Source organism: Tachysurus fulvidraco, chromosome 9 (genome assembly GCF_022655615.1).
Source record: "Tachysurus fulvidraco isolate hzauxx_2018 chromosome 9, HZAU_PFXX_2.0, whole genome shotgun sequence".
Classification (NCBI taxonomy): domain Eukaryota; kingdom Metazoa; phylum Chordata; class Actinopteri; order Siluriformes; family Bagridae; genus Tachysurus; species Tachysurus fulvidraco.
Genome location: NC_062526.1, coordinates 28,371,396 through 28,385,760, shown reverse-complemented (window position 1 = coordinate 28,385,760; position 14,365 = coordinate 28,371,396). Strand labels below are relative to the sequence as shown.

Genomic DNA, 14,365 nt, shown 5'->3' with positions numbered 1-14,365 from the left:
AAGAAAAAGGAATTATGGGTTACATTATCTGCCCCAAGTGTTGTTATGTCCCCTCACGTCTTCATGTTTGGTCAAGTACCACAGTGAAAGCACCAAAGGAGGTTGGCAGTAAATTGACCTATCACCTTGACATCACCCGTGGGTGCTCAGAATGTAGGTAAACTGCTGGTGAGTGGCTCATGGTTATGTGTCATTTCTAACCAGAGCCACTGATTGCACTAAGTATGATAAAGTAAAATTTTCAATAAAAAAAAAAGAATCAAATTAAATTGTGTATTTTCTGTCTTAGTATATTATCTATTATATTTCTGTATCTTATCTCAGTCACACTTGAATTTATCAGGAACCATTTAGCAATAAACAACGGGCTTTGTTAGTCTGTTATTTATCAGCTATATACTTTGAGCCATATTATAAATCTATGAAAGGTGCTACATTAAAAAATATATTATTGAATTTGTTTGTAAACATGTTCACATTGACCCATTTATTTACTTTCCAATAAGAGCTTTTTCACACGACTACTGCAAATGGATGACAATGCATTTATACAAATAAAATTAAAGCTTTCAGAAAAATAACACTTAGCTTTCGAGGTTGTGGTTTGTTTTTGTTCTAACACACTGCAACTTGGTGAATGATTCCCTGATTTTTTTTTTGCTGCTGTCAATGCAATGGTTTTCCTTTTCGTGTTTTAATGTCACATGCACAATACAGTCATAATATGAAGTTCCAAAAACTTGCATATTCATTTAAAAGGCCACATCTGTACATTTTAGTATGTACATCTGAGTAAGCACTGAAAAATGGTATGACTGCTTCGTTATGCCATGAAGGTTACTACAGGAGACATTTAAAAAATAAAATAAATAAAAACATAAATGTAATCTCCACCACAAACATATAATTTATTATACTGTATTATATACTGCATATAATACAGAAAAAAGGTCATACTATATATAACATAATAGCATAATAACACAAGTCAGATTTTATAGCAATATTTTGGGTTTATGCTAAAAATTTGTGACAAAAGTTAATTCATGAAAGAACATTGATTAATTCAGAGTCTGTCAGGAAAATTTGCAGAGTTATGATTAATTTAACAGACCTCCTGAACCACGGATAAAACAGAGCATAAATAACTGGATTAATGGTGGAATTAAGATAAATCCAGAATGTGACCTTCTGAAATGTTTCTGTCTGAATTCCAATAGCATACCCTAATAAACTGTAAATAAAATATGGAAGTAAACACACCACAAACACAGACACTAAAATACCGAGGACTTTAGCTGCTTTTCTCTCAGATTTCATGGAGTATGAGGTGATTTTCTGTGTTTTAGGCCATGTGTGATTACTAAGATCTCTGATAGCAGTGGCATGTTTCTTAGCAATCACAAAAACTTGAGTATACAATATGATTATGACAGAAAGTGGGAATATAAATGAATATATGATATCAATTACAGTCCAAACATCATTCACAATGAATAAACATTCTCCAGGACACATTACAGAATTTTCAAAGCTACCATTGAAATAATAAAATGATGTGACATACATAATGCACACACACCAGTTAGAATAAACCACAATGCATATAGTCCTCCTAGATATAGAACTCATGTAGAGAAAAGGGTTTGACAGAGCCAAATACCGATCTACAGCAATCAGGGCAACATTATAAATTGATATGGTCATGATGATACCAGCAATAAACAAAAAGCTGATGCAGAAAACTCTCCCAAAAGTCCAGCATGACTCAATCATCCAGATTAACATTGGTGGCATCACTAAAGCACCAACAAGGAAATCTGACACAGCCAGAGAGAGCACCAGCATGTTTGTTGGTGTGTGAAGCTGCTTGAAGTGAAGAACAGAAATGATGATGAGCAGATTTCCACACATTGTTAGCAGAACTACAGCAGCTGAACACACGTACAGTAAGATATAAACTGCAGGAGATACAGATCTCTCTGGACAGGAGAAATGATCACAGTGATCAGACTGATTAAACTCTGTCACATTCATCAAATACAGCATTTCTCTAATGTCTACAGAGTTTTAGAAAGACCATGTAGATTAGATGACATTATAAAATAGTAAATGTAAAAGATCAAATGACTTGAGGCTCAAGCAGTGTTTTATAATTTAGAAGTGGAGTACGCCCCTGAGTTTGAGTGACAGCATAAGACACATGATGTCATGCCTCTGTGGAACAAATAGGTCTAGTTGCCAAAAGAAGTAAACCTGTTATTATGCAGATTTATGGGTCACAAATTCTCATTTAAATATGAACACAAAGTTCACAAAACAAAAGTTTTCAAAAATGAATGCAGAAATAAATTCAGAGAAAATAAATGCAGAGAAATAAGTTTTTATGTAAATATATTTTCATATACATATTTATAATGTTGCTATTTATATGAACTGTAGATCAGACATACAGAATAATTTTGTAAATCTAGACCTCAAAAGAAATTGTAATGTTCATATCTGTGTGTGATAAAGTGTAATGATGCAGTAAACAAGTATTGAACATGCTAACCGAAATGTATTTAATACATGCAGCATATGTGGAGAAGCCTGATATGACGGCTGCAAGACTGTTTCTGAATGAAGAAACGAATCAGTCATAGTTTTTACAGACAAAATGCTGCCATTCACTTTTTTCTGGTTTAAATGCTTGCTATTATGTAAAAGTCAGAGTCAGAGTCTGTGCATTAGATACGTGAAGCCAGTTCATGTGCAGTACAGTAAATACTGCCCAACAGCAGCAGGTCTACCTTTTGCACTACAAAGAATCTTTTACACATGTGCATGGTAAATTATAATTTTCTTGATTTGAATACCTGTAACTACTTTGCAATGAATAATTGGAACAGACAATTGGTTTGGTGAGCTTATTAAACCTTGAACTTAATAGACAGGTGCATCCAATCATGAGAAAAGGTATTTAAGCTGGCCAATTGCAAGTCGTTGTTCTCTTTGACTCTCCTCTGAAGAGTGGCAACATGGAGGCCTCAAAACAACTCTCAAATGACCAGGGGCCTGTTTCAGAAAGGAAGTTAAGTGAAAACTCTGAGTATGTTAACCCTGAAATGAGGGAAACTCTGGGTTTTCCATTACAGAATTGGGAGGATCTTAAGCCCGAGAAAGCTGGTTTAGTTCAGCCTGTCCCTGAAAGAGAGGTATCTTGAACTCAGTTACCATAGTAACCTGTACACATATTTGTATGCCCTACACACTTACAAGGGAATTTCTATGCAGCTTTAAAGCAATATGAACTTTCTTAGAGAGATTGATGACTTTCTGCTGGGAGATAGGGGTTACACATGCCAACCAAACCTTGTTACCCCTTACCCAGAAATTGAAACAGGCCCCCAGCAATACTTCAATGTTGCACACTGCAGGACGAGAGCCCGGGTGGAGATGACCATAGGCCTGTTGAAAGCACGATTCCAGTGCCTACGTCACCTCAGCGTAACCCCTGAAAGGGCCTGAGACATTATTGTGGCTTGTGTTGTTCTCCATAATATTGCCATAATTAGAGGGGAGCAACACCCAGCCCTACAGTTACAAGATCCTATGGAAGAGCCCATCAACCCTGCAGATTTCCAGGATGGAAGGGTAGTCTGGGATATGATATGCTACAATGTCTTCTCAGATTAATCATGATATCCACCACCACCACAAAATGAAAAAAGAAAATGAATAAATACAAAATCATAGCAATTTATATGGTGTTCTTTATTTCCTACAAAAAAAGGTTAGATTTTAATATAGTTTCAATCCTTCCTAGAATTCACCTGTGACCATACACTCAACTTTAGCTTTCAGATATGCCATGTGGATCTGTCGGTACAAGTATACTAATTCTTTGCTGGGTTTTTTTCTGTCTTTTTAATAAGAAGAAGTCTATATAACTCCTTAACTGTCAACTGAAAATACAGTAGATTAGAGTTGCATAATGTAGTTCTAAAATTCTACCGAATTAAACTGTGGCATTTACTGTATTTACGTGGGGTATAGATAAGAATGACCATTTATAGATATAAACTTAGATTCTATAGACTACTTCACATAAAAATGTGAAGAAATGTGAATGTGTGTATTGTTTGATGTGTAGACACATAATATAAACATTACCTCTGTAGGCCTCTCTGTGGCAGCAGAAACGGTTTCTTCATCCCCATAATCCTGTGAAGATGAGCATTTCATAGAGTACAATTTATAATACTATTTGTCATAATTTATGGTGTATTGGAGGAGGCTCCAAGAGACAGATATTACCATACACCATACAAATCTGTTGGGACCACAGAAAAACCCAACCCAAAGTAATATAAAAGGAAAATCACAAAAAGTCTATATAAAAAATAGCACATAGTGTAGGTAGACCTCTTACATTTTATGAAGGCACTTAAATCTTCTGGAGTGACTGGCTCTGATAAAGTCCCTCCAGGAATTGGCATGATCGGCAAGATGGCGCTGAGCATGGCAGCCGTGTTGCGAGCTCCGAGGAAACTTTGCAGTTTTTCATTTATCTTACTAGTTATACTGCTGTCCTGCGTGTTGGAAGTTGTTTGCATAACTGCCTACGACAGACACACGCTCCTAAATATAGGTTCCTATGTTGCGAAACGCAAAACGGACTTTGAGTTCTTGAACGATGGCGATTTGTTTACCAACACCGCATCGGAGCCCTTTGTCTGTGCCGCACGAACGCGATCGAGGAAACGCCGCCGGAAGAGAGCCGGCGTCCTTGTTAGACTCAGACGTCATCCCCTCCGACCTCCTCTCCCAACCATTTTGCTGGCTAATGTTCAGTCACTAGACAACAAACTCTGTGAACTACGGGCACGTATCTCCTACCAACGAGAAACGAGGGACTGCTGCATTATTTGCCTCACAGAAACCTGGATGTCTGTGGAGGTTCCAGACAGCCATCGAGCTCACGGGGTTCTCCGTGCACCGCTCGGACAGGACGAAAGAGCTCACAGGGAAAAGCAGAGGCGGAGGTGTTTGTTTTTTTATCAACAACTCGTGGTGTGATGAAAGGAACCTACACTCTATTAAATCCTTCTGCTCCCCTGATCTGGAATTTCTTATGCTTCTGTGTCGACCATTCTGGCTACCGAGGGAATTTACAGCGGTCATTATCACAGCTGTTTATATTCCTCCTCAAGCTAACACAGACCAGGCACTCAAGGAACTGTATGGGAATATAAGTGAGCAGGAAACCGCGCACCCAGATGCAGTGTTTATTGTAACAGGAGACTTTAACAAAGCCAACTTCAGAACAATAGCTCCAAAATACCTCCAACACATCACCATCAACACACGTGGTGACCGTATACTGGACCACTGCTACTCTCTCTTCCGGGATGCTTACAAATCCCTCCCCCGCCCACCTCTCGGCAAATCGGACCACTCGTCCATTCTGCTCCTGCCTGCTTATAGGCAGAAACTGAAACGGGAAGCACCCGCCCTCAGGACAATCCAATGCTGGTCGGACCAATCAGATGCTATACTACAGGACTGTTTTGATCACGTGGACTGGAACATGTTCCGGGCAGCGTCTGATGACGACATAGAGGCGTACTCAGATTCTGTCACGTGTTTCATCAGGAAGTGTGTAGAAGATGTTGTGCCGACAAAAACAATCCGCGTCTACCCCAACCAAAAACCGTGGATTAATAGCGATGTTCGAGTGGCCTTGTCAGCGCGGACGTCTGCATTTAAATCCGGGAATCCTGACGATCGCAAACAAGCCAGCTACGATCTCAGGAAAACCATCAAAGCCGCAAAAAAGACAATACAAAAACAAAGTTGAAGAACATTTCAACACCAACAATGCAAGAAGCATGTGGCAGGGCATCAACAACATCATGGACTTTAAAGGGAGCAAACCAGCAACTGTGAACATTGCCGCCTCTCTACCGGATGAGCTAAATAACTTTTATGCTCGTTTCGAGGCTCACAACCCCGCCAACACAGAGAGCGCTCCCGTGGCTGCTGCAGAAGATGTGAGTGCGCTCTCTGTCTCTGTCGCGGATGTAACCCGATCCTTCCGACGAGTAAACATCCGCAAGGCTGCGGGTCCTGACGGCATCCCAGGCCGTGTGCTCCCCGCATGCGCATCCCAACTGGCCGGTGTGTTCACAGACATTTTCAACCTCTCCCTGTGTCTGTCTGTGGTTCCATCATGTTTCAAAAAATCCACCATAGTACCCATACCAAAGAAAAATAAAATCACATGCCTAAATGACTGGAGGCCAGTTGCTCTCACACCCATCTTCAGCAAGTGCTTTGAGAGACTCATCAGAGATTACATCTGCTCTGTGCTGCCTGCCTCTCTTGATCCGCTACAGTTCGCATACAGCAGCAACCGTTCCACAGATGATGCTATTGCTTTCACCCTACACACTGCTCTCTCTCACCTGGAAAATAAGAACACCTATGTGAGAATGCTGTTTGTGGACTACAGCTCAGCATTTAACACAATAGTGCCTGCCACACTTGTAGCGAAGCTTCAGACTCTGGGACTAAACAGATCTCTGTGCAACTGGATTCTGGACTTTCTGACAGGCAGAAGTCAGGTGGTGAGAATGGGTAGCAATACTTCATCCCCTCTAATCCTCAACACCGGTGCTCCTCAGGGCTGTGTCCTCAGCCCACTCCTGTAATCCCTGTATACACACGACTGTACAGCTACACACAGCTCCAACGTCATCGTCAAATTTGCTGATGATACAACGGTGATAGGCCTGATCACCGACAACGATGAGATGGCCTACAGAGAAGAGGTGAGCACCCTGACCAAATGGTGTTGAAAGAACCACCTCTCACTAAACATTGACAAGACCAAGGAGCTGGTGGTTGATTTCAGGAGACAGAGCAGAGAACACAGACCCATTCTCCATCGACAAGACACCTGTGGAGCGTGTGAGCAGCTTTAAGTTTCTGGGTGTCAACATCAGTGAGGATCTCACCTGGTCCACACACACCGACACAGTGCTGAAGAAGGCACATCAACGCTTCTTCTTCCTGAGACGGCTGAGGAAGTTTGGAATGAGCCCCAGCATCCTCGGAACATTCTACACCTGCACTATAGAGAGCATCCTGACGGGCTGCATCACCGCTTGGTTTGGAAACAGCACCGTTGGCAACCGTAAGCCTCTGGAAAGGGTCGTGCAAACTGCCAGCCACATTGTTGGAGGTGAGCTTCCCTCCCTCCAGGACATCTACAACAGGCGGTGCATAAGGAAAGCTCGGAGGATCATTAATGACTCCAGCCACCCATCCCACAGACTGCTCTCTCTGCTCCCTTCAGGAAGACGTCTCCGCAGCATCCGATCCCGCACTAGTCGACTGAGGGATAGCTTTTTCTCTCAGGCCATCAGACTAATTAGCAGCCATAAATAACACAGCACACAGCATATTCAAGCAGTTCAACACCGGACTATACACACATGCACACACGCACACGGTATTCGTACTGCATCAATACACATAGGACTATACACACACACTGCATCTAATCTAAAATAACAATCTATCTGAAAATAAGCTATCGGTACCACAGGACATTTCTGTATCTGTACAGCCCATTGCACCTTAACATGTTACATAATATTACATGTGTATAATACCTTATATATATATATATATATATATATATGTATATATATATATATATATATATATATATATATATATATATATATATATGTATATGTATGGTTATATATATGTCTAGCAGTACACTGTGTTTCAATGATACGGAGCATTTTGCACATTTTTTCTAACCTGTCTGTAAACTGTTCTATTTATGTTTATGTTATGTTACTACTGTATGTAAATGGTTCTGCAATGTCTGGAGCTCGCTCCCAAGAATTTCACTCACCAAGGCACATGTGCCGTGGTGATGTGACAATAAAGGTGACTTGACTTGACTTGACTTGAATTCCCTTAGCCATTGGCCTTCTAGAATTCAGGCTCAGGGATTTGCCAGGTTCTCCCCTCACACCAGATCCTCATGAAATGAATTCTAATCACCGTCACTTGGCACACTTCCCCTCACCACATAAGGTGCTCTCAAACACACACACACTGTCCGGTCTCGTAAATGCTAGCTACAATTATATGCTGTATCTAACAACCTGACTTTTCTACCAGTAGTTTCCTGAGTTTGTCATTTTTGTCGCCATGTGTGTGTTTTGGAACTTCACCTGGACTAATAATCTACTATTCATTTCATTTACATCTACTTCACAATAAACTCTGTGATTTTTTTACATTTACAGCATTTGACAGACACCCTTATCCAGAGCGAAGTACATAATTGATTAAATCTCTATCATTGGATACATTAATGCTGGTTCAATAGGTTACATACTTAAGATACCATGAGTTTAAAACATTGTTCAAGTTTCATTGTTCATTAAAAAGTGTCAATTTTTTTTGTTGTTGTTGTTGTTTTTTTCCATAAATGCAAAAGATAGGGAAAGAAGTGCTAGTTGAAGTGTTTCCTGAATAAGTAGGTCTTCAACCGCCGTTTGAAAATAGACAGTGACTCAGCTGTCCGGAGATTGTGGAACCAGTCGAGCAGTGCTGGTAGATCAGAGGGTGTGAGGAGTGATGAGGGCTTTGAGGTAACAGGGAGCTGGTCCATTTTTGGCTTTGTAGGCCAGCATCAGTGTTTTGAATCTGATGCATGCAGCTACCAGAATCCAGTGGAGGGATTGCAGCAGCAGGGTGGTATGCGAGAACATTAGCAAGTTGAAAACAAGCCATGCAGCTGCATTTTGGATCATTTGCAGAGGATAGATTGCGTTCGTAGTTAAACCCGCCCGCAGTGCGTTGCAGTAATCCAGTCTTGAAATGACAAGAGACTGAACAAGTACCTGAGCAGCCTGTGTGGACAAAAATGGCCGAATCCTTCTAATGTTGTAGAGAAGAAAGCGAAATGAGCAAATCACATTAGCAACATGAGAGGAAAAATACAATTGATTGTCAATGGTTACCCCAAGGTTGCGAGCTGTGGCTGAGGGGAGATCAGATAGTTGTGCAGGGATATAGCAAGAACATGACCTGGGGATGAATCACCTGGGATGAACAGCAGTCCAGTTTTGCTAGGATTGAACTTTAACTGATGAGCAATCAACTATGATGATATTTCTTCCAGACATGCTGAGATCCGATCAGATCCATCAACCTACTCTGCTGTTGTGAAAGAGTGTAAGGGATTTCTTCTCCAATGCTTGCTACTCTTTGAAATGCAACCATCTCATTATGCAGCAAGATTTCGTTCATAATATCACTACTCACCAGAAAGGCTCTCCTTTGGGCCAAATCAATCTGGCATGAAGACGGATCCTTTTTGTACTCAATTAAGGAATTCACTGCCTATTTCCAAGAGGTATTTGGTATTACTTCACCGTATACCCTTGATTACTAAGGCACATACCTCTCCAGGCATTGTCACCCCAGCATACAACAAACCCTCTTGCTGCTTAAACATCACTTCTGGTGGCCCAACATGGCTCAGAACATCAGAACGTTCGAAAGTGGGTGCAAGGATTGTGTGATGGCAAAAACACCACATCATCATCCCAGTGGAAAACTTCATCCTCAACCTATTCCTCGTCGTCCCTGGTCACATCTTGGAGAAGATTTCGCTACAGACCTCCCAGTCTCACAAGGTAACAACTGCATTTTTTTGGTAGAAGCCCACTTTTCCAAAATGCTAAGACTCATACCCCTTAAGGGTCTGCCCACGGCCATGGAAAGTGCAGAAACTGTTATTTCAGGATGTGTTTAGATATTTCGGCATACCCCAAGATATTGTGTCTGACAGAGGTCCTCAGTATATTTCCAGGTTATGGAAATCCTTTTTTAAACTCCTGGATGTGACCATAAGTCTATCCTTGGGATACCACCCGCAGTCCAATGGCTAAACTGAACGAAAGATCCAAGATCCAAGAAGTTGGCCGTTTCCTCCAAACCTACTGCCATAACCACCAGAGTTCTTGGAGCCAGTTCCTCCCTTGGGCTGAGTACTCACAGAACTCACTACATCAGCAAGCACCCGGCTTAACACCTTTCCAGTGTGTGCTCGGCTACCAACCTCCTATGTTCTGCTGGACAAAAGAAACATCAGAAGTCCCTTCTGTTCAGCACTGGTTCCAAGAGAGCTAGAGGGTATGGAACTCAGCTCACCATCACCTGCAGGAGGTTGTCAGGCGCCAGCAACAGCAGGCGGATGTTTGTCATGCCCCGACACCCAACATCAAGGTCAGGGACAAAGTCTGGCTGTCTACAAAGAACATCCAGTAGTTTCCCAAGTTCACCATCGTACATTGAAGGATTTAGCTTTCAATGGTTTGCAACCTGTGACCCAGCGTGTGTGTGTTTTGCAACTTCACCTGGACTAATCCTCTACTATTAATTTCTTTTACATCTACTTTGCAATAAACTCTGTGATTTTACCTCATGTCTGCCTCCATTGAGGGTGGCACAATATTGGCATCATCCGTGGGTGCCCAGAGTGTAGGTAAACTGCTGGTGAGAGTCACATGGGAATGTGTCATTTCTAACCAGTGCCACTGACTGCACTGAGTATGATACAGTAAAATTTTAATAATAAAAATTTAATTGAATATTTTCTGTCTTAGTATATTATCTCTTCTTTTTCTGAATCTCATCTCAGTCACACTTGAATTTATCAGGAACCATTTAGTAATAAACACCAGGCTTTGTTAGTCTGTTATTTATCAGCTATATACTTTGAGCCATATTCTAAATGTATGTGAGGTGCTACATTAAAAAAAGATATTATTAAATTTGTTCATAAACATGTTTACATTAACTTATTTATTTACCATTAAATAATTATAAAAGTAAAATGTGTCTTTGTATCCAAAAGCTTTCATTTAACAGAAAATTAATCACAAGAACTGAAAAATGTTATGACTGCTTCTTTATGCTACAGTATAAAGGTTACAACAGGAGACTTTTTTTATATTCAAAAATAAATTAATTAATTAATAAAATTTAATCTCCACCACAATTATATAATTAATTATACTCTATTATATACTGCACATAATACAGAACAAAAAAACTGGTTATAATATAACATAATAGCATAATAAAATATGTCCAATATATTCTTATATACATATGTCATTTAATAAAATATTTTGGGGTTATGCAAAAAAAATATGACAAAAGTTAATTCATGAAAGAATATTAATTAAATAAGAGTCGGTTAGGAAAATTTGTAAAGTTATGATTAATTTAACACACCTCCTGAACCACGGATAAAACAGAGCATAAATAACTGGATTAATGGTGGAATTAAGATGAACCACAACCAAAACCTTCAGCAATGTTTCCATCTGTAGTTCAATAACATTCCCTAATAAACTGTAAATAAAATATGGAAGTAAACACACCAGAAACACAGACACTAAAATACCGAGGACTTTAGCTGCTTTTCTCTCAGATTTCATGGAGTGTGAGGTGATTTTCTGTGTTTTAGGCCGTGTGTGATTATTAAGCTCTCTGATAGCAGTGGCATGTTTCTTAGCAATCACAAAAACTCGAGTATACAATATGATTATGACAGAAAGTGGAAATATAAATGAATATATGATATCAATTACAGAAAAAACTTCACTCACAATGTATAAGCATTCTCCAGGACACATTACAGAATTTTCAAAGTTTCCATTGAAATAATAAAATGCTGTCATATACATAATGCACACACACCAGTTAGAATAAACCACAATGCACATAGTCCTCCTAGATATAGAACTCATGTAGAGAAAAGGGTTTGACAGAGCCAAATACCGATCTACAGCGATCAGGGCAACATTATAAATTGATATGGTCATGATGATACCAGCAATAAACAAAAAGCTGATGCACAAATGTCTTCCAAAAATCCAGCATGACTCAATCGTCCAGATTAACATAGCTGGCATCACTAAAGCACCAACAAGGAAATCTGACACAGCCAGAGAGAGCAGCAGCATGTTTGTTGGTGTGTGAAGCTGCTTGAAGTGAAGAACAGAGATGATGTCGAGCAGATTTCCACACACTGTTAGCAGAACCACAGCAGCTGAACACACGTACAGTAAGATATAAACTGCAGGAGATACAGATCTCTCTGGACAGGAGAAATGATCACAGCCATCAGACTGATTAAGCTCTGTCAGGTTCATCAATACAGCATTTGTCTAATGTCTACATAGTTTTAGAAATACCTTATACATTAGATAACATTGTAAAATAGTAAATGTAAAAGATCAAATGACTTGAGGCTCAAGCAGTCCTAGTGGTTTTATAATTTAGAAGTGGAGTACGCCCCTGAGTTTGAGTGACAGCATAATACACATGATGCAGATTTATGGAGTCACAAATTCTCAATTAAATATGAACACAAAGTTCACAAAACAAAAGATCTCACAAAAAATAAATGCAGAGAAATAAGTTTTAATATAAATATATTTTCATATTTTCATACATATTTATAATGTTGCTATTTATATGAACTGCAGATCAGACATACAGAATAATTTTGTAAATCTAGACCTCTAAAGAAATTGTAATGTTCCTATCTGTGTGTGATAAAGTGTAATGATGCAGAAAACAAGTATTGAACATGCTAACTGAAATGTATAATACTTGCAGCATATGTGGAGAAGCCTGATATGATGGCTTCAAGACATGACTGTTTCTGAATGAAGAAACTAATCAGTCACAGTTTTCACAGACAAAATGCTGCGATTCACTATGTAAAAGTCAGAGTCTGTGCATTATATACGTGAAGCCAGTTCATGTGCAGTACAGTAACTACTGCCCAACAGCAGCAGGTCTACCTTTTGCACTACAAAGAATCTTTTACACATGTGCATGGTGAATTATAATTTTGTTGATTTGAATACCTGTAACTACTTTGCAATGAATAATTGGAACAGACAATTGGTTTGGTGAGCTTATTAAACCTTGAACTTAATAGACAGGCGCATCCAATCATGAGAAAAGGTATTTAAGGTGGCCAATTGCAAGTCGTTGTTCTCTTTGACTCTCCTCTGAAGAGTGGCATCATGGAGGCCTCAAAACAACTCTCAAATGACCAGGGGCCTGTTTCAGAAAGGAGGTTAAGTGAAAACTCTGAGTATGTTAACCCTGAAATGAGGGAAACTCTGGGTTTTCCATTTCAGAATGGGAGGTATGTTAAGCCCGAGAAAGCTGGTTTAGTCCAGCCTGTCCCTCAAAGAGAGGTAACTTGAACTCAGTTACCATAGTAACTTACTCTGTGAACCTATCCTGGTCTGGAGCAGGTTTTCTTCGGTAAACCGAGAGTTTCTTTCGGTGTCCTCCCCCTTTTTTTTTAAAAGAGGAACCAATGTTCAAACACCTCATTTATTGCACAAATTTCAGTTATGCAGAGAGCATCAAAGGGAATGAAATGGCATGACCTTTTATGGACGATACTGTTGATGAAGAGACTGTATTAATTTGTAGGGAGTTACATTTACATCAGGAGAGAATTTTGAGGTCGAGAGTGCATGTTCTGTTATATCCCTATGCATTTTTATTTGAGTGGTACCGTTTTTCTTTACAGTCGATAAGATGCATCCATAATCTCATCCATCCTTACATCAGAAACATCAGCCATCACGGCTGTGCTCTTACATCCGAGCAGATGCTTTGTGTCATGGTCAGCGCACCGCCCACACCCACTGCACACCAACACCTGAAGAAGCCTCTCCAGAATACTAGCTTTCCCAGACTACACCTCCCAGAATCCACCACTGACTCTGATTGCTCCACCACCTGTTCCCTTCAACCACTTCCTAAAAAGACTGAACGTGAACTTGACACCATTGCGAAGTCTTGATCTGTTCCGGCAATCATTCTGAGCAATTCCTGTGTTTTCTCTGTTCTGGTTTCGGTTTCTGCTTCTGTGTTTTCATTTTGTGATTGTTTGCTGCCTGCCCTGACCTTTCTGCCTGTCTTATGTTTCCGATTTCTGCCTACTGTCTGATATAGTGTTTACTTGCCCTGTCCTTGCCTGTACGACTACGAGTTTGTCTTTATGCCTTACTACTCTCCGTTACAGAAGACTTCGCCACCGAACGATCCTCAGCTTTGCGATCAAGCGCATCAGCCCGCGGAACGACACCAGCAGCTAACGCAACTCACCGCACTCACCGATGAGCTCGCCACGGTGTTGCAGAGCCTGAGAAGAACGCCGGCGCACAGAGCCCTCAACGTCCGACGATGCCGCCCACAGCCGTCGTGTATGCCGCCAGTCCTCGCCTCGCCTTCCCGGAGAAGT

At 40.3% G+C, this 14,365-nt stretch overlaps 2 protein-coding genes across 2 annotated transcripts; both read right to left on the bottom strand.

Moving 5' to 3' along the window:
• Nucleotides 1-1,044: 1,044 nt before the first annotated feature.
• Nucleotides 1,045-2,049, bottom strand: LOC113651760 (trace amine-associated receptor 13c-like). The gene has a single exon (XM_027160608.2). It carries the CDS (start codon nucleotides 2,047-2,049, stop codon nucleotides 1,045-1,047), a length of 1,005 nt encoding a protein of 334 aa, XP_027016409.2.
• Nucleotides 2,050-11,249: 9,200 nt separating this feature from the next.
• On the bottom strand, nucleotides 11,250-12,242 carry LOC113651751 (trace amine-associated receptor 13c-like). Its single transcript, XM_027160599.2, has one exon. It carries the CDS (start codon nucleotides 12,240-12,242, stop codon nucleotides 11,250-11,252), a length of 993 nt encoding a protein of 330 aa, XP_027016400.2.
• Between the last annotated feature and the right edge of the window lie 2,123 nt (nucleotides 12,243-14,365).